The 21,559-nt window shown below is 43.8% G+C and overlaps 1 protein-coding gene and 1 long non-coding RNA gene across 3 annotated transcripts; both read right to left on the minus strand.

Annotated features, from left to right (window-relative positions):
* Positions 1 to 950: 950 nt before the first annotated feature.
* Positions 951 to 21,491, minus strand: hmgn3 (high mobility group nucleosomal binding domain 3). 2 transcript variants are annotated; one of them, XM_063222484.1, is made up of 6 exons: positions 21,347 to 21,491; positions 18,233 to 18,277; positions 17,185 to 17,214; positions 15,572 to 15,622; positions 13,697 to 13,789; positions 951 to 1,859 (listed from the first exon to the last, which is right to left on the minus strand). In XM_063222484.1, the coding sequence occupies exons 1-6, from the start codon at positions 21,359 to 21,361 to the stop codon at positions 1,785 to 1,787; spliced, it is 309 nt and encodes a 102-aa protein (XP_063078554.1). In that variant the 5' UTR covers positions 21,362 to 21,491; the 3' UTR covers positions 951 to 1,784. The 2 variants fall into 2 exon arrangements, with proteins under 2 accessions (XP_063078554.1, XP_063078553.1); XM_063222483.1 differs by having other exon boundaries at positions 13,697 to 13,792; positions 21,347 to 21,490.
* LOC134468580 (uncharacterized) lies at positions 4,431 to 7,835 on the minus strand. Its single transcript, XR_010038849.1, has 4 exons — positions 7,812 to 7,835; positions 7,139 to 7,233; positions 4,897 to 5,057; positions 4,431 to 4,806 (listed from the first exon to the last, which is right to left on the minus strand). It is a non-coding gene; the product is annotated as an uncharacterized LOC134468580 (long non-coding RNA).
* Positions 21,492 to 21,559: the final 68 nt, after the last annotated feature.

Here is a 21,559-nt window from a genome sequence, read left to right on the forward strand (position 1 = left end):
GAATAGACAGTCCTTAGGTCTGCTTAGGTCTGCCTAAAGGGGGATTCCCCCCCCCCTCCCCCTTGCAATAATAGAACCCGGAAACAATGGGCCAATGGAACCTCTCTCTCTACTCTCTCTGGTTTTACTGCATGACTAACTTTGTGGAAATGTTTGGCTATGCATAGCCAATGCAACTTTGTGTATTATACAACCCTTTGAACTGTGTGTGAAATGGATACAATGGATATCTTTGTTAGGCGTTTCTCAACGATCCATATACAATCTTCAAGACATGAAGCTGTTGGCCCCTACGGCCAAATGACACGTTGATTGACAGCAGGGCCAGCCTATGATGGGAGCCGTATGTATTTCCTGCTGCCTCCTCCCCCAACTCCACCATAACCAGGCCGTGGCATTGCTGACCTTTCACTTCCTGACATCAGCAATTGTATTTAAAGTGTGGCTGTGTTGTGTGTGTGTGTGTGTGTGTGTAGCTAGCTTGTTTGTGAGAGTATCTCTGTGTGTGTGTGTGTGTGTGTGTGTGTGTGTGTGTGTGTGTGTGTGTGTGTGTGTGTGTGTGTGTGTGTGTGTGTGTGTGTGTGTGTGTGTGTGTGTTCAATAGTCACGTGTGGGTGTGTATAGAGGCAATTTTCCCATGAATGCCCTTTGAAAGTACACACACGCTCACACACTGGGCTTCTCCAATGTTCTTAGGAGTCTTACTGGCGGAAAGAAATAACAGAGTGAGAGAGCGAGAGAGAGAGAGGGGGAGAGAGAGAGAGAGAGAGAGAGAGAGAGAGAGAGAGAGAGGAGAAAGTTCAAAATGAAAGAGGGGATTTTAATGGTACAAAGTTGAGACATAAGGTAATCCATTAGATGTTTCAAACTACATGACCAAAGCAGAACGAGGAAGTGTGTGAAAACAAAACCAAAGCAAAGCAAACGTTTGACACAAATAACTTCATAAAGACATACCATTGGTTTTATTTTATTTGTTTTATTTTAAAATATTTCCACATGGAGAATTCAAAATAAAACAGGAAGGTGGGGCTAACCAAAAAAAAAAAAAAAAAAAAAAACACACACACATCTGAAGTAATTGTCTGCTAACCACATAACCATCCTGCACAAACCACCACTCCTTTATTGCTATGGCGATAATGCCAGAGGTCAAGGGTCACACATCGCTACAGTATCAAAATAAGAGACACAGACACCCCCCCCCCAACACACCCACACACACCCTCTACACAGACACAGGAGAGCACGAAAAACTCAACAAAAAACCCAAAAAGCAGGTCTTTCTGATACTACTTCACCTCTACACATTATCTCTCTTCTTCACAGGTATTCTCCCTTTGAAAAAAAACAAGTAGGAAAAAAAAGAAAAGAAAAAAAAAGTCACAGCTAACCTAATCACTAACTGACCTCCAATCCCAGGCCATTTCCTTTGCTGGTTGGCTGACTTCGTGGGAAGCGTAGTCACTGATATGGTGTCATGGTGTATTATATAATATAACAGCAAAAGGCAACGGCAATGTTTGTTTGCTCAGGTAATCGATCAAACCAAGATGTTTTTTTCTTGTTTGTTAGTTATGTGGGTTTTTTTTGTCCTTGTCGATCTCATGTCCTGCATGGCAAGTTTTTAAGGTGACAAACCATAAGGAGGAGGGTGACCTATTACGACAAGTCTAAAAAAAATAAAATAAAAAAAAAAACAGCGGTTTACAAAATACGCGCAATAAAAAATATTATTTTTTTCCTTCCCCAAGAAAACCCACAGAAAAGTCCAGAGTCTTCACTCATTCTTTCTCCTCCTCTGCCTCTGCCTCTGCCTCCTCCTCTGCTTCTGCCTCTGGCTCAGCGGCTTCAGTATCCTGCACAGAAAAAGGAGGGAAAAAAGCAAGAACGTGATTGGCTGAGCTCAACTATGCACAGCGTCTGATTGGTTAATGGGGTGGTGAAACCCATGTGATTGGGTAGTGGCCACACTGGACGCATTCGTGACAGCACATATCTGCGCAGCGCGTATGCAACTAACTAGAATACATCATAATTTTGCATTGCGCATGCGCGTTGTGCAGACTGCGCAGTAATGTGTAGTTACGAAGGCGGCCAATACCTCTGTTCTCCCCTGCATTGTCCTGAGCAATTGTATCAGAGGGGTATTCCACAAAGCTGGTTCAGTAGTAAACCAGGGGTGTGTTTCTCGACAACGTCGTTGCTAGCTAATTATGGCGTCATTATGTGGACAAAAGGTCCACGAGCGCCACTTACTGCCCACGCGAGGTATTTTATTCTGCGCGCGCGTGTAGACACTCTCGCGCGCGCGATTTTGCTCTGCGCGCGCGCGCAAACGCTGCCACGCGCGCGCAAACACCGTCTCACGCGCGAGAGGTGACATGAATTTCCTCACGCGCGCGAGCAGAAATATGAATATTTAAATAATCTCCTCCCACTGATTAGCATAACCAACGAGGCGGAAGTTTGTTTAGTCTGAAATAATCAGACACAGATCTCAAGAGCAATTGTTGATATCGTTGCTACGGTAACTGCAGCTGGCGTTTACTGACGAGTGGAATGACTGAAGGTTGCATATACCTCTATTGCTTACCCATTTTTATGAAAACATTGTTTTTAATTGTTTATTTCATGGGCGAACTTGTTGAGATTCGCAGACAGCAGATGAGGAATAAAGAGTAGACATTTCATCAAATATGCTATGGTTCGTGTCCTGTCAAGCTTCATTTTGCTCACGACGAGTGCGTTTTAAGAGCTTAAAGTTAGCAGGCTAGGCATTTGGCATGATGACAAAGTTGTTTTGCAAAGAAGACCAAAATGCACGTTTACAGAGACCTTAAGTTAACATGTTGTAAGTGCAATGAATCACTGAAATCCAGCTCCGTGTGCTGCATGACTGAGAGACATAAGCTTACCGGTACAAACCTGTTTCCTACGATGGTCCAGTCAGATATTTGTAATGTAGGCTATAAGGATTCAAGTGTGTTTGATACTTTTGCTGGTAAGCATTGCAATAAAAGAGGGAGCCGGATAGTCAATTCAAGCGGTCAGATCAGAGAACCTTTATTGAAATCGGTTGGAACAATCATTCATTTTGCCACTGTCGTGTTCTCCATAGCTGGTGACGACAGTAGGCAAGACGGCCGCAGTTGACTTGAGACCGGAGACCGAAATATGGATTTAATGTAGGCTATGTATTCAGCGATCCACAACGGGTATACACAAGGAGGTCTACATAAGTCATTGGATATACACAACTAGAGCTCTAGGTGAATTTAGCCTACATTGCATCAAAGAGCTCACTCTGTGCTTTGGAATGAAATGATGAAGTGGATAGAAAATGAACCGTGCATTGAGTATCCAGTAGATGGCGTCGACACACTGTAAATAAACAATGACACTACAATACTGACACAAGCACAATGAATGATTAGGCTAGAAAGATCACTTTCTCAAAGTACTGCAATTACTCCCAGGAAGTTGACTGGTTCGTGGAAAATGGTAGAGCAAGTACCGGCCTCTTCGAATATAGAGTTGAATAATTGAATCTTTAAGAAGTGACATAAATGGTACAGATCAATACACTGTATTTACCTGCTCTCTGTGTCACTTGGCTAGTACATTTAATGCAATGTGATACCAGTGCAATGCAATACATTTAATAAAAAAGGTGCAGACATTTTCAAAAATAAATAAATAAATCTGCCTTCAGTTGCTGATCGGCGGCCCTTGTACGGAGGTTGTCACACACAGCCAACGAAACCACATGGGCAACATGGAAGAGGTCAGTGTGCAGCCCAGCTTGTCTGACCCAAGCCATTTAAGTGGTTAAAGAATTTAGTGAATCCATCTACACATGCCATATCTGCAGGGGCCTAATCTGTCTACCTTTTTTACATGTTGCAGCAATTGCCAAAGCTTTTGGACCTTTGCCTGGATTTCATCACACAGCAGCAATAGGTCTCTAGGACTCTGGTTAGGTAGCCTGTATACACTTTATTTCTGGAAGGTGATGTGGGTGTCATGTTACTTCAGCAAGCAGCACAACGCATACAGTTCATAACATTTCATCCAGGCAAGTTTTTCTCATTTTCATTTAGGGAGCTGCCAATCCCAATAGTGGTAACACAAGTGCAGAGATTTCATGTAGACTATTGAACTCAACTAAAGGGGTCACTAGTAACATAATAATAACAGCAATAGCAACACCACACGCACAAAGTAAATTGAATAATTGTTGTGATTCCAAATGACCTATTCTTGATGAAGGCACAATCTCTACATTTCTTTGCTGTACAGGAAAAATCAGGCATACTGCATATCGGCAGTTGGTGAGATGGCGTGGGAGTTCGTAGGCTATGTTTGGGTTCCACTGCAATCCTGTGCCGTCACAAAGATCTGGCAGATCTTTAAATCCACACATCGTACAGGTTTCCAGGATGAGATTTATTTGTGGCAAATAAAAGACAGTACACCTGAATCAGATGTATTTGTCATAATGCATTTCTTAACCTCAGCAATGGTTTTTAAACAAACCCACAAATGTATATGTATACACTGTATAGTATAAAAGAAGGACTGAAGTGTTACAATATCATACATCACACACACACACGCACGCACACACCACACACACATCGTCGGATCATCTCCTCTTTTGGGGGTTACACATAGCCGCTGCTCAACGGTGGGGGTGATGGCTGCCTCTAACGTGGAGAAGTGTCAAAGTCTTGCTGTAGTGTAGGTCCGCTTTACTTGTCCTTGCCCGCTCTCTCTCACTGTTGCACAGTAGTGTAGTGCTGCCTATTGAAACATGTGGTAGAAATTATGGGAAGTGATGATTTTGTTTATTCTGTTAATACATTCTGAGGTTACTGAGAGGTATGAAATTACCTGCTTAGGATGCCATGGTATGTGAACGGCTTCATTTTTGGCGCAAAATGGTTGATGACGTTGTGGATTATGAGCTGATGTCTGGTGACCTGATGCCATTTTGTTGATGTCCTTCACCTAGCCAGTGTCATTGAGGTCATCAAAGTTTCCGGCCGCCTTGTCTGTAATGACAAGATATAACAGTATTAAGAACATGACATATCACTGTCGCTCAGTAGTATTCTACATCTTGTCCAGACAGTGTACAATAATTCTAATTGTAAAGTGTAGAGTGTAAGGGTTAACAAACTGGCCACACCCTTGGATGCCAGGCATGTTCTAATCACCACTCAGACTGTGTTTGTAGAGAATCTGAAGAAGACTGTTGAGGTACGTTATCCTGCCATGAAAAAATAAAACGCAACAAAAACGATTCTAAGTGTGCAGACTCCTCACTCTGAAAACTACAGTTGACCTTCGTACTGCACCTGTGTGCACCAATCCTCTCCTTCAAGTAAAAGTATTCAAACTACACGGTGACTGTGGTACACTTTTAGGTACATGTGGTAGAAAATTTAATTCAGACTTGCGCTTTGCATACGATGTGGTTGTGTTTGGGTACCCGTACACCTGGTAGGAACCCATGTCTGGGTACAGACAAGGGTTTGACATTAATGTTTTGCTCTCCGGCCACAGTTGGGTTTTCCCAAGTCACTAGCCACTCTGGTTTTCTGCTTGCCACATTTTTGCTCACAGTTCTTTTCATTATCATGCTAAACCAAGAGGGTTAGAGATATGAACACATAATTTCTACATGTACAGTGGCTCCCAAAAGTCTACACACCCCTCTTCAAATGTCAGGTTTTTGTGATGTAAAAATAAATAAAATAAATAAATTCACAGCTTTTCCCTCCTTCAATCGAAACTATTAATCAATGCAATGCAATGCAAAAATGTACACGCCCTTAAATTAATACTTAGTTGCAGCACCTTTGGCCTTCATTACAGCACAGTCTTTTGTGGGTAAGAGTCTCAGCATGGCACACATTAATATGGCAATATTCGTTCACCCCTCTTTGCAAAGCCCTCCAAATCAGAAAGATTGCGAGTGCAATCTCCCACAGTCAGTCCTCCTCAGATCACCCAACACCCAACAAGGTTCCCTTCACTTAACCCCTTAAGATGCGGCTTTATATATTCATTGTTACCAGTATGGTAATGACCAAGTCGTGGTGCATTACTACAGGGCCTGTGTTGTGTCATAGTATTGTAGTGCTATGGTAGTTACATTTCAATGACTATTACAGCGTGCCACTGGAGGTACGGCGCGCATTAAGGGGCTACAGTATGGTGTTGTTGGGGTGATGTTTTGTGCCAAATATACCCTTTCGAATTATGACCAAAAAGTTAAATCTCGGTGGAGTACATTTTGCAAAAAATACTTCTGTAATCTCCCAAATGCATGTGGGAAGATGTATTATGGTCAGGTGAAACCGAGGTTTAACATTTTGGACATAATTACAAAAGGTAACAACACCTCATTGCCAAGGTAACACCAAGCATAAAGTGAAGCATGAAGGTGACAGCATCATGCTATGTGATTATCGTTCTTCAGTTGTAACTGGGGCTTAAGTCATGGAGGTTGGAATTTAGAACAGTTCCACAGGGGCCATTGTAGTGGCATAAAGGGGGAGGGGATGGGCCAGTGAAGTTAAAGTCCATATGCCTCTGTGAATAGATGTGATTTCAACGTAGCCAGTGTGGGGGCCTGGCGTATGTTGGGAGGTAGACTGTTCCAGAGCGTGGGGGCAGCAACACAAAAAAGCTCTGTCACCAACAGTTACGGAGTCTGGCTCGGGGATGATGAGATTGTCCTTTTCAGAAGACCGCAGAGACCTGGACTGGGAGTGGGAGAGTTCAGTCCTGTATGACACGGAACATCTGTTGGGCAATCTGAGGAGGACTGTGCAGATGAGATGCATTCGCAATCTGTCAGATTTGGAGTACTTTTTGCAAAGTGACAAATATTGTCACTTCTATGTTTGCCATGCTGATAGACTCTTACCCAAAAGACTGAGTGCGGTGATAGAAGCCAAAGGTGCTGCAACAAGGTATTAGTTTAAGGGTGTGCATATTTATGCAACAATGTTAATAGAAGTTTTATTTTCTATTCTTCCCCTTTTAAAGCTTTAAGTTTGTTTTCTGTCATTTTTTACGTAACAAAAAACCTGGAATTTGAACAGGGGGGTGTGTAGATGTTTACCTCAATCTAACTGCTTCATCCCGTTTCATCTTCCGTCTCGGATTGATGTTGAGGAGCCTGGTCGGTAGCATACCTGCAAGTGCTTCTTCCACCGCCTGAAAATAAATAATGCAAGAGGGAATAATATAGACCGATTGGTAAGAGTATGCACCAAGCAGCTGAGCTGTCTGCTCATTTCGAGAGCTGTAAACGATTACATTACGGCCATAGAAGAAGGCTGGCTGCACTGCTGACAAGTTCATGAATCTTGATGTAACAGTGCACGTAATTTTAGCATCAACAGGATGTGACGCAAAAACGTACATCCATTCAACAGGGCAAATATTTGATGATGTTATTACCATCTTATAACAATGACGACTTGTATTATAGTTCTCAGAGTCGGCAAGAATGCCCAGCTTCCTGCTTGTTTAGCATGACACAGTAGGTCATGCTCGCATTAATTAGTTAGCCTACTAGCCTACTAAAGGACTTGTATTTATAATCAACATAAATCCACCGCCAACAACTGAACTAGCCTAGTGGTCTATTTACATGTCAAACATGTCCCACACAGCACAGAAACAAAAGAAAAGAGAAGAGAAATCATTGTAAGCTGGTCTTTGTCATTCACACACTTTGACAGTGTTTCCTAAATTGTGGCAGACAAGTGTCTTGAGAGCAAAATACCTACCTAGGCTCTTAAACAGCACCTTCCCTGCATTCTGGCGTCCAACTTCAGGAATGGTTCATCATCTCTGTATGGACAGCAATGCACAGAAGTTAGTGGTCAATATACAACATTTTTATAAAAGTAAGAGTATGCACATCCCACCTCGCTGAGGCCAGGTGCAGGACAAAGGCGCGTCTAATAGTGGAACAGAGTAGAAGCCCGCATCCTGTGGCTCCGCTTTTAAATGTATTCAGGTCATACAACCATGAAGACCCTGTTGGGGGTCAGCTGCTCTATGTTCCCACAGCCCATTGGTCCCACAGCTCATTCTTGCTGCTCCATGTTCCCACAGTTATTCCCACAACTATTCAAATATGTTCCACACCTGTTTATTCTTAACACTACTACATAAGCTTGAGGCAGTTTTGAAAACTATCTCTGAACTACAGGAAGCCACATCTTGAGCAGTCACCTATAGCAGAAATGACAAGATCTGAAACGAACTGACTAATTTGAAAGAAAGGGCCCAGTGCATTAAAAAAGAGAATGCAGACAGCCTATTTCAGGGGACTCAGAAATACTAGGCAGGGCACAGCATAGAGAGAGATCCAGGAGCGGTGGCGTTTAAACGTGACAGAAATCCAAGTTAAAACTTTAGAAAAGTGAGTTATTAAAAAGTCGTTGGACTCGGAGGGAGGAGCACTGCGCAGAACATAAGGCTTTTTGATGCATAGAATAGTTTACAACGCCTGCTCATTCAATCAAATTCTCAATAACAGCATAAAAGCGAGCTTGCCCTGTACTGTACCCTGTACCCTACTGGCTGCCTGGCATTCAAAATCCTTCACAGCTCTACCAGCCAGGGCTGTGCGAAGCGTTGCCACGGCAACCTGCCCAGGCCTGAGCGCTTTGCTTCGTGCGATATGTAAGGGGTCTTGGGGCCAAAACATACCAAGGCGGAACGGTCGCGGGACGAACGCGGTCTTTATGCTAAAGTTTAGTTTCGGCCGGCGTGTTTTTCTCTGCCTTTCACACTGACAGCGTCGGCGTGCGCGGCCAGTCCTGTTCAAAACCCTCCCCACAGCCAAAGCTAGCATGCTACTTTGCAATTCATTTGAATGAGACACCGCGGAACGGTGCAATTATCTCCAGCACATACATTAATTCTCCAGTCTTGTCTAAATTTAAATGTAGGCTATTCCTATGGCGAACTATTCTCAGTTTATTATTATTATTATTATTAGAGGGTTGCTAAACACATGTCAGTTGAATATTGACTGAACAAACTAACCTCGGTCTGCGAATGATGATTCTCCTCTTTGGCCTCTCTGAAGTCCAGGCGATAGTTGGCACAGCATCCTTTATAAGCTTTGTGATACCACGGGCGGTCTTTACAAAACACTCCTTCTCAAAGTGCTCAGAGCAAACCTTGGTCTCAGTGTTGATCTGTAACCATAAATACCAGGGTATGCATTTTAGTTTGTTAGCAAAACAACTTGATTTTGGCACACGTAGGCCTATGCTGGTAGCACAAAATCAGTGGCCATCGGATCGCTTACCACACAATTAAAAGCCTAATCTTGAAATAGCGATCTGGAAATATAATATAAATGTAGCGTTGTGTAATTACACATTCATATTTTTTTTATTTCACCGAGGCATTCGCGTCATTAGGCTACGTGAGTCATGACAAGTTTGGCGAGCTAGCTTATTTGTGCTAGCTGATGCTAGCTTATTTGTGCCAGCTGATGCGTAATTGAAAATAATTTTGCATCTTACCTTAAAATATGGACCAGGATCCCTCTTGATGTGATTTATACATTCACGGCGAAGTGCCTGCTCTTTGGGGAAACGGTGGAAAGTCTGTCCACGGAAGGATTTTTTTCTCTTTGAGGACGAACATTTGGGCACACAACAGTGAGGCGCCATGACAGCTGGTGCGTTGCCGAATGTACCCCTGAAGTGTACCCCTCAACGTCTTTAGAACGTTCCGGGTGAATAAGGCGAACATAGACATAGCATATTGACACAATGTTTTCATCCACCAAAAAATAAAATGGGTTTACGAATAAAGAGGTGAATGCCCTTGTCAGCAGCAGCCGTGAGTTGCGTTTCAGTTGTGTTTCAAAGGTGGTCGGTTGCAGTCACCGTAGCAACGATAGTCTATCAACAATTGAGATCTGAGATCTGTGTTTGACTATTATGGACTAAACAAACTTCCGCCTCATTTGTTATGCTAACCAGTGGGAGGAGATAATTTAAATATTCATATTTCTGCTCGCGCGCGTGAGGAAATTCATGTCACCTCTCGCGCGTGAGACGGTGTTTGCGCGCGCGTGGCAGCGTTTGCGCGCGCGCGCAGAGCAATTTCGCGCGCGCGACAGTGTATACGCGCGCGCGCAGAATAAAATACCTCGCGTATGCAGTAAGTGGCGCTCGTGGATCTTTTGTCCCGATTATAACACCATAGCTAAGTTAGCAGCTTACTTGGTTGCAATACAATTTCCCATTGGAAACCTAATAAATTGCTAACCCGTTAGCAACGATGCTTTCGAGAAACCGGGTCCAGGTTAAGTTATCCTTGAGATAGTGGTAAATCATCTAATAGAGGAGCCAGAAGTCCTATTTTTCTCAAATGACTGTTGCGGGCAGGCTACCTATTAGAGAGCCTATTAGGAGCCAATGACTGGGAAGTGATATTCAGGACACAGCACACAATGTTAATATTACACGGCAAACCATACAGTACAACGCACAGCAATGCAACCTGCTCCAACAAAGACAGATGTAGTCGCGAAATCAACCACATAAAGCATCAAATCAACCATATTCTTACCGCAGGGATTCACTTACTCACCAAAGATCAAACCCCACAGTTACATCAAGGCTCAGATCACCCACACACCCACACCCACACCATTGCCATACCCTTCACTTTCACGGTCTTAATCTGCCCTCTGACCATCAGTAGCTGGGAGGTCGTAGTTGGCCAGGAAGACACACTCACAGACGAGCGAGACACACAGATCTTGGCGTGCATTTAATTAATGTGTGTAACGAAGCATGTGTGTGTGTGTGTGTGTGTGTGGGGGGAGGGTGGATTCATGCATGTGTGCAAGATAATGTGTGTGTGTGTGTGTGTGTGTGTGTGTGTGTGTGTGTGTGTGTGTGTGTGTGTGTGTGTGTGTGTGTGTGTGTGTATTCATGTGTGGAGAGAGGCGTGTGAAGTTATTAGAAATGAGCACATGCATTTCCGTTGTCATGGAAATTGGTGACATTGAGACAATGACGAACACAAATGCAGAGGGAAAGAGATGGATCTGAGTTAAAATGGAGTTCAAATGAGTTGAGGATTCTAATGGCACATCCTCTAATTCACACATAATGCTTTGCAATACAACGTCTCTCGTGTTTTACAGATAAAATTCAAGCTTCATATGGACAATATTGTAATAGCACACATACTTCTCAAGCAATCTGTTGTTACGGTTGTTGTGTACAATAGTCTGTCACTGTAAATATGTTTTGTTTCTGTACAAACTGTTTTGGTGTAATCTTTAGGAGACGGAAAAAGTGATGCAAAATATCATTATGCAAATATTTTGGGCACATCTATTTATGGACACTGATTTTATGACAAAACATTTTTTGCATTCAATTCCATTTGGCCACCCTGCCAATTCTAAGCTGTTCACTAGCCTGAAAAATTATTTTGTAAAAGAATCTTAGAAATTACATCGCCAATACAATTAAGTTATATTCAGGAGACCTAGAGAAGGTGGGGACTGTTTTAAAGGTGTCGGCCTTCAATATAGGCCTGAAATGCATGGGAAAACCCTGGTTTGTGTTCATAGTACGGCCCTCTGAGGACTTTTGCAGCCCTTGGAGGAATTTGAAGTGGCCGTTCGATTGAAAAAAGGTTCCCACCCCTGCTGTAGATGGTAGTTGTGTTGAATGTGTGTGAGCGATTGTGTGTTTCTTTCTTGGCGTCTGTGTGTTTTCACGATAGACCAGTTTAGCAGCTTCTGAATTTATATAATCCTCTGTCCTCACACTGAACTCAAACTCCATAACTTTATTCCCTCGACTCACTGCAAAAAAAAAAAGAAGTAAGCTTGTCAACTTTCCTTAGGATGTGTGGCTGAGAGAGAGAGAGAGAGAGAGAGAGAGAGGGAGAGTTTGTTTTGCCGAGGAACATACAGCCATTCCTCCCTCCCTCCTTACCCAAACAGGGTGAGGGATGCTGATTCGAGCAGATCCTATTTACAAAACACAGTCTGGGAAGCACTCTCGCTCAGTCTGGCTGAGCCTCCATGCTGTTTGAAGCATCAATGCAAGGTTCCAGGGCAAGTGACTCCCAATCTTTAAGATGCTACTGTGTGACTTTTTAAAAAATGAAAACGAAAGCATTTTTTTCTTATTTCAAACAAAAGTAAGATGACATGGATGATGGTGGAGACTGACAGCTGCGCAAATCATTGGCTGAGAACATGGGCGAAATGAAGAAAGTGATACTCACTGGCAAATAACTCACTCACGGCTATGACTAGTAACTAAGGTCCACCATGCTGCACCATGTTGCTGTAATACACATCTAACATGGGAACACACCAGGGAACTCATGAGCATTGTTTCTTACCGGTTGGCAACTTAGTAGATTGCCATTGCGAAATTGCATGGCAACCAAGTCAGTTGCTAACAACAATGCTGTCGAGAAATACACCCCCAGAGTGGTAATAGGTGCATAATAGGCATGTATACAGCCAGCATTTGCATTTATCCCGGCTGTAAATCCCGGCTACAGTTGAGCTATCCATATCTCCTATATGGCTTTCAGGCCGACCAGAACGGAGCCGGTGTCGGTGCTCGCACCAGTTACGTTCGGCACTAAAGTGTTTGTCTGCGAACCGCCAGTGTTCATACCAGGCTCTGATTTTTTTCCGCACGTGACTGTGTTACCCGGATGAACCTGCTGACGACCACGCTGGCGTCACGGTTCGCAGAGAAAAACCTAGTATTTTGCGGTTCGCATTGCGAACCAATTTTCCGGTTTGCGAACGCAAATATCTGTGGCGTGAACACGACGGCTGGTTCGCGATTAGGTGCGGGAACGGGCTCCAGCACGGTTCTCAGTCGGCCTGAATGCACTTCTAGAGGGGTTCATACCCATCCCAAGTGATTCTGTTGCTTACTCTCCTATAGAACACTTCTAGAACTCTTCTAGTCACTACAGGGATTAGAACCCTTAGAACGGTTTACATCCACCACTTATAAAAGACACATGGCCATAGCAGATAAAGCCACTAAAGGCCCACTGGCCTGTAACGCCTAACCTGAAGCCCCTTTCTTGCGAGCACAGCATTGCTGATCTGAAAGGGAAAGTACATTTCATAAGCTGTCCTCATCACCGGTTTGCCATCCTATAAAATTAAAATATAGTACATGGTCTGTTTCTAGCATCAATATGGAAGCAACTGGCAGCTCTTATTTACCAAGGTTGCTAGGCAGTGACACAACACAGTCAGGGGTGGGGTTAGGGTTAGTTGCTTGTTCGTCAACCTTTTTTAATTTTGTCATTTCCACTCTCTCATAAAGGATTTAAGTGCAGATGTTTTACTGCAACCCAGAGAGTGAGATGCATTTTTTTCTTGCTTTCCTTGCACTTACTCTGCACACGAAGATAATCTTGAGTGTCACATGGACATCCTAGAGTCTCTATATTACGTGTTCATACTGGTAGATCAGTACTTTTCTTGTCGAGTTCAAGTTCAAGTATTTTTCTACACCTTCCCAACTTCAAAAGGAAAAGGAGCAGCCGTTCAACTGGACACTCATCAGTAGCAACCCTAGTCATGATCAATACTGTGCGTGTGCGTGCATGTGTGTGTGTGTGTGTGTGACTTTACCTCCTCTGCCTTGGTCTCTCCGTTCTCGGCGGGCACCACCTCCTCTTCCTTCTTGGCCTTGGGGGCGGCCTTCTTACCCTTGGCCTCAGCAGCCTTCTGGGGAGAAAGTGTATCGTATTATATTTTGTGATTAAATCATGATCCGGAACCAGAACTTTTTAAAAGATTCTTCACCATTGTGGGATAGGGTGAATTTTGACATTCGAGTTTCAAACTGCAAGGCAGAAAGACTTTGTCATAGTTAAATGTTTTATCAAACCGCTTCCTTTGGCGGAGGTCTGCACTGTCTGAGCACATTTCAAATGTATATAGAAATTCTGTGGAGACACACACACCGACACATTTTTATCACGGACCAGATCAGTGTTATGGACTAATGGCAGCTAAAGCGGTACGATATCATATACAGCAACAACAACAACAACAAAAAACAAAACAAAAAAACGCCAAATGTGTTTGGCTAGAGCAATGGTTCTCAACTTTTATTGGAACAAACGCCCCCTTGATCTCATCATAAACCGCCCCACCACCCCCTTGACCTCATCATAAGCCGTCCCAACACCGCCTTGATCTCATCTTAAGCCTGCAAACGCCCACCTGAGTATTTAAAAATAAAATTAAGCCTAGCACCCCAAGAAAACAGTGAAATGGTCAGTGTGCAAAATGGTCTGCCGAGTGACCCATGGGCCATCTCCGACGCACCTGCCAGCTGAGGTGAGCGAAAAAAAAATAACCTCTGCCAATTTGCCAGCCATCCATAACAGCAGCTGGAAGATTCCTACGACAACACATCAGCTGATCTTCACAGATCAGGCCTGACGGGTTGTAAAGCATCTGAAGCCATATTTGGCAGATAAAAATGAGCTTGGCAAGTTCATTTACATTACATTTAACTGACACTTTTATCCAAAGCGACGTACAGTTATTACTTTTCTGCATATTGGTTACAGTCCCCGGAGCAATGTTGGGATAGGTGCCTTGCTCAAGGGCACCTCAGCCATGGATGGAGGTGTAGGGAGAGGTCAGGTGGGATTCGAACTGACGACCCCCAGATTGAAAGACCCCTATGCCATGGCTGCCCACAGGTCGACAGCAAGTAATGTAGGTTAAGGTGGTGTGCAGAGACGAAGACAGTATAAACTTTGCATTTCTGTGGAGACGATTCATCTAACACGCTAAGCTGATGGATAAACTTTGGATGTCTTAAACCTTACGCTACCTTGCTTTTATTTTGTTTGATAATATACTTGCAATTCAGATTTAACTGCTTTTTATTTGTGCTTACTGTCCGCCACAACCTTGGCTGTTAAAGATATCAGGGGGGATGTGATAACAACTATTACATATGTTGCCATTTGAACTGTGCATTTGGAGATGTCATTATTAATCTAGCCATCCAGCAATCATGATAAAAAAAACTAACTAACTAACCCTTCTTTGCATCTGCACTTGTTGTTCTGTATATTTCCTGTGCACTTTGTATCTGCTAATGATGTTGGCTATGATTATGTCCTCGTTTGTAAGTCACTTTGGTTATAAAGCGTCTGCCAAATGCAATGCGATGCAATGTAATGTAACGATAAGCATCTTAGCACAGGATTTACCTATATGCAAGATACAGCCTTCATGTGCAAAACATCAGACCATCCACCCTTTGCTCCATGCTCAATGCCTGAGACCCTCTTAACATATGTTTGTGTGTGTGTGTTTACTGTTTACATTCTAATGTCTATTTTTAAGACAGTGTGTGTGTGCACGTGTGTGTGTGTGTGTGTGTGTGCGTGTGTGTGTGTGTGTGTGTGTGTGTGTGTGTGTGTGTGTGTGTGTGTGTGTGTGTGTGTGTGTGTGTGTGTGCACGTGTGTGTGTGGCATTACCTTCACAACAGGCTTCTTGGGCTTAGGTTCATCTTTGGGCGGGGCAGGTTTCTGCAGGTCAAGCACAGAGGGGGGGTCAAACACAACACAACACAACACAACACCACTGCCCAGGGAAGTCCCACGCAATGAGACTCCTTTATCTACCCCCAGGTAAGTCATGGGGGGTGGGAGAGGGTGGGACAAAGAAGGTCAGTTGTCCCTGGCCCAGGGAGGGAGGGGGGGGGGGGGGTGGCTAGAATTGGATTCTCATTACATTGAATGTATTGGGTGGGGGGGGTCCTTTCAGATGACTTTTGTCCTGGGCACGGGCAAAGCCATCAGTGTCCAGCCTAACCCCCATCACAACTCTCATCCACACCTCACTATAAACAAACAAACAACCCCCCCACACACCTCACTTGCTAGACACAGCCCTCATCCCCCACATGCCACTATACACCCTCCTCATTCGTGACCCCCACACACTTCAACACCTCTCAGTGACTCTCTTTTCTATCTCCACCACCTGAGTCCATCCTTCTCTTCCAACCCCTACACACATCCAACAAAAGGGGTGTTGATGTTCCAGAGTAACCATAGATCAGTGGTTCTCAACTGGAACAGTCTTGGGACCCACCATTTTCCACTCTCATTCGGTCGCGACCCAATTTTTTTTTGCGACACTGGAATGACTTATTGCACGCTACTATCTCGCATAAACATTCTGATTTTATCTATGACGACAGATGACACCAGGTCAATCGCCTATCAAAATAAAAGTTGTAAATTGTTGCAGGAAAAGTTGGATGTTTGTTTTTTGTTTTTTTTAGCGAATCAATGAATTACGATTTTTTTCTTACACCACGGCTCCGCGACCCACCCATGACCCCTCCGCGACCCACTTTTGGGTCGCGACCCACCAATTGAGAAACACTGTCTTCGATGACTCCAGATAGGCCCTGTTGGGGCTCAATCGACTGGATACTGCACTGCAACATTCATTCATTTGCCGATCTCTCTCCCCACTCATTTCCTGTCACCTCTCTCACGATTCTATCACAAATAAAGATACAAAAGCCCAAAACTATATTTAAAAAAAGATGACTCCAGATATAGTATTTACAACACCCAAACTCAATGTTTTGTACGTCAACTCTGTCATGTATTTCTCTGTCGCCACCAGCTAGCAGCAAGACACTAACTGTCATGTCTACCTGCACCTTGAAGCTTGCCTAAATACATTCAACCTTATCAACAATCTATGTTATATCTATACGCAAGGTAGCTACATGGAATATGGAAAATAATGCAACATCAGAATAATACAATATTGTGATGTGCACATCAAAACATCTTGATATATCACAATGGCTTTGATGCAAATGTAATGACACATTTGTATGAACATTGCACTCATGTTCTGCGTACGGAAATATTTGTCCGATCACTCTCTGCTTTGGCTCACTGTTTACCAATGCCAACCCCCCATTGCTAAGATTGTCCTGCGTTCCTGTCTGTGCATGTGGGCACATAGCCAATACAAGTAGCCCACCTGCATGACTCCAGACCTCTTTTACCTGTGCCATTATGGATGACATTTCTTGGCCAAAATCCATTTAAGACATGCTTACCGAGGATAGGCGCTCCGAACGCCTTGTGGGCTAAGGAAGGGAGAAAGAAAGGGAGAGGGAGAACAAGGTTAGAATCTCAAAGATCAAATTCAATTTAACTATTTATGTTCACTTGTGTTTGTTTGCGTGTGTCAGCTGTTAGGTTATGTACATGGCAAACACGTCTTTACTGTGTTGTGTCACAAAGTTTGTTTTCTAAAAAGTGCATTATGTAGGATGGTGGCAAGAGTAGGTGTTGCAACTATGCTGCTCATTGAAACGGCTCTGTCTACTGTCAAATTTGATCTTTTCATGAATATTTACTAAATAATGAACTAATACAAGTTTAACCAAAGTATGGTAAGTTTTGCAGCTACAAATGTCAATTTCTGGACATTTGATGCTGGTGGTAAGTATTCATGAAAAAGGTGACATTTGAATGTGCAGCATGAATTCTGGAAATAAACTACTCAAAAATTTTACACAGTCCACCTTTAAACCCTTAGCGCAGGGCCTATGTTATAACCTTACTGCCACCAACATTGTAATGGCTTTGACTTAATCTGTTAGTTAAGACTCTCTGTACCGTCATAGCAATGTTGTTATGATGTAGTTTGAGTATTTTCAGCACACAGTGAATAGGACTGCGCTACACAGTCTCACCCCAAGTAGTCAATTTTTGACTAATCAATTTTTGACACCCCAAGACTGCAATTTTTGACGTCTTGGGTATTCCTTCCACGTCACATTTTGACTATGTCCTCAAAGGCGCCCCCTTGTGGCAGCATAACGTCATTGAGGTTAGGTTTAGGAATAGGTTTAGGGTTAGGCCACATAGTCAAAATGTGACGTGGAAGGAATACCCAAGACGTCAAAAATTGCCGTCTGGTCCAAGGTAGTCAGAAATTGACTACTTGGGGTGAGACTGCGTTGGGCTGCCGGCAACCCCATCTGCTGTAAGAGGCTATGCTACGCATCCACCGTTACAGTGTAGGTGTACAAATAAAAATGGCTGTGTGTCTGTGTGTGTATGGTGAAGACTTTGCAAATGCAAACTATGCCAACTCACTTCTTGTTTTGTAACTTTTGTGTTGCCATCGGCACCCTCTGGAGACTGTGAGATAAAAAAAGCAAGCAAACATTATTATTACATCATGTTATAACTCAGACATTCACTTTCACAGACAACCAAGTGAATACATACCCACCCACACACCCACACACCTCTAATGGCACACACATGGCATTCCCATCACTTAGACACACACACACACACACACGCGCACGCACACACGCACACAACATACAGTAGGTGCCGGAGAGAGGGATGAAGTGTTGCATTCGCATCCCCACTTTTGGGCTCCCTAGATGAGGCTTTCTCAACTTTTACTGCAGACAAACGAGTGGAGTGCAGCAGCAGTAACATTGTTAAGAAATAAAGAATGAAGAAAAAGAAAATGCACCGCCACTTAAACTCATTCTGGCACCCTACACATACACACACACACACACACACACTGTAATGCCACAAACACATATTTCTCTGTTACACATGCATAGTGACACATATGTCTACCACTATTAGCTCAATGTCAAAGTCAAAGTTGGAGACAAGTGTGTGTGCGTGTGTGTGTGAACGTGAACGTGAGTGTGTCGCTGTCCAAGAGGTAACAGAGGAAGCGGGGTCTTATCCTGCAGCGATAACCAGATTATTCTCTCAGATTAGAGGCTGGGGGTTAAACCCTGAGATTAGACATCTCTTATGCCGTATAATTCAGCACCTTGCAATAGGATCAGGTGTGTGGCCTACCAACCATTCCTGCTCACACTGACTTCTGGTGTCTGTATCTTCAAACAGCAAAGGTCCTGTACCGCTACAGAGGGAAGCTTTTTTTTTTAAAAAAAAGTCAATATAAGGAGTATGGCCCCGCCATGGCCTAAGGGTAGGGCACTGGATTACCACGCCAATGACCCGGGTTCTACTGCGGCCCAGGTCATTTGCTGATCCTTCCCTGTCTCTCTACCCCCACTCATTTCCTGTCTCTCCTCCACTGTCCTGTCAATAAAGGCGAAAAAGCCCTACAAAATGAATAAAAAATAACAACTATGTTTAAGAGTGAGGTAATGTATTGCCTTTCTCTCTGGGATGTGGAAGATCTGTTTAACTTCTCTTCGTCTTTTCTTTCACCAATGGTAAACCTGAGAACATGATTTAACCTCTTTAATCGTTTTACAATTGAGATTTAAAGCAGGCTAACTGCTACCCTGACCAGACTTGATGTATGTCAGTGGACGGGAATTTAAGACGTTCTCTGTGAACCAATGAGGAGCTTTGTCTGCCTCCTCACGGTTTTCCTCGCGTTTTTACAAGCAGCTATTTCATAAATAAGGCATGCAACACGCGCGCGTCCAATCCCACTCTTCTCTCTCTCTCTCTCTTTCTCTCTCTCTCACACACACACACACACACACACACACACTCTCTCTCTCTCTCTCTCTCTCTCTCTCTCTCTCTCTCTCTCTCTCTCTCTCTCTCTCTCTCTCTCTCTCTCACACACACACACACACACACACACACACACACACACACACACACACACAAACAGGTTTGCGCACGGACGGTCTCGGCTTGTTAAGCTGTTGCTATGATCTGCCTCAAACGGCAACATCTGTTCTTGTCATTTATCACATGCGCCAAATGCAAAAACTCTCTATAGACTACCAAAAATACGTCATCTCGTACGTCTCGGCTTTAATTTTAAAATAAATAAATAAATAAACAAAATAGTTTTCCCTCCAAAAGACGGCAAAACAAATCGCTCGCCATTGTGGGCGCAAGGGGATGGGATGGGGAGGCGCTTAAAACTTGCACCAAGAAAAGTGCCAGCCAAACATGAAGGACGTTCAGGGGGACAAGAGTCCTTTTGTCATTTGAAAAGAACAACAGGGATTTTAGAAAATACTGGATAGCCTAGTTAGTTTCTCCCATCATGTCCTTGCAGAGAATTTGCATGCACGACAGCGGATGAGCCGCGGCAGGTGAGGGGGCAGGTGCGAGAGCAGAAATTGTGAATGCCACACTCCACAGGTCACCGCTAATCCTCGGAAGGGGATGCACATCCCCCACACCGGCCATTGCCGACTCATTTTCCTCACAGAAATGCCCCATGCAAAACATCAGAGATTTAAAAAATAATTGTAATCCCATTCGGTATTTATATTTTGCACGATAGACACATCCTTCGATGTAAATAGACAGCACACGATGGGAAAAACCAAGGCAGCCACAGAGGATAAAGGCGTCGTTATCAATTTAGGGTCATGATCCCCGCCCCCTTCATCTGCCGACCACACTGTCCTTTTCTTTCGGAGCGAATGTGGTTTACGATCGACATTGGTCGCTCAATCTCCATTAACGTTATGATTTCATCTTGGCCAAATGGATGGCCTTTCGTGTTTATTAAAAAAATACACGGATTTTCAAGCCGGTGTGATGGCTTACTGAAATTTGAAATCTATGAATTCACCATGGTAATTGTCTCCAATGCCATCCGCGTTCCCCGTGCGCGCTCTCGCGGCGGGTCGGTACTTGTGATTGACGAGCTGGTAGGCTACATACGGGTCTGAAACGCGAGGGAGGAGGAGGAAGAGGCTGTAGGTTGAGATATGCCTTCAGAGAAAAAGAAAACGTCCTCCATCGCCATCGTTAAGTGCAAGTTAGACGCTGATGTCCTCTCTCTACTTGCATCTCGGCAACGTCGACTGTAAGCAGTCGAAACCACGATAAACGTCCAGTATTAAATCCGAGCCGTGCGCCGGCAAGCATCTCCGTCGAGTGACATTCAGCGCAAGTGCGCACGAAGCGGCGACAAATTCAGCCGGGAGAGACATTGCCTAATAAAACAACCCACAGCCATGGAGGAGAAAGCAAGTGGCTTGCTCGCCGAAGAGTAAAAAGACACCGAACGATATCCGAGATGTTTCCTGGAGCCAGTGTGCAATAATGCAAATAAAGGTGCTGTGAAATGCGTCAGACTATTTTCCAACTTAATCTTCCATTTCTTTTACGCACGACATTTTCCAAAGACCAATACCAGGAGGGAATTAGTGCCACCGCTATTTCATCAAAATAGGGAAAAAAGTAATAACAAATGATATTGTCACAGAATGCTGAATGTCTTACCTTTCTCTTGGGCATTTTTGCAGATTTATCTCACTTGTTTTGATGTAGAGAGAATTGGAATGTATTGACCTGAAGGAAGAAGGCGCGAGTTTGTAACTAACACGAAATACCGGATCGATATCTAAAACACCTCCGCTAATAACATGCTAATAATATGCGGTCCCTAAACTCTGCCCTCGCCTTTGACCATTGGGCAGCTGTGTGCTAACTCGT

The sequence above is a fragment of the Engraulis encrasicolus genome, chromosome 18, assembly GCF_034702125.1.
Source record: "Engraulis encrasicolus isolate BLACKSEA-1 chromosome 18, IST_EnEncr_1.0, whole genome shotgun sequence".
Classification (NCBI taxonomy): domain Eukaryota; kingdom Metazoa; phylum Chordata; class Actinopteri; order Clupeiformes; family Engraulidae; genus Engraulis; species Engraulis encrasicolus.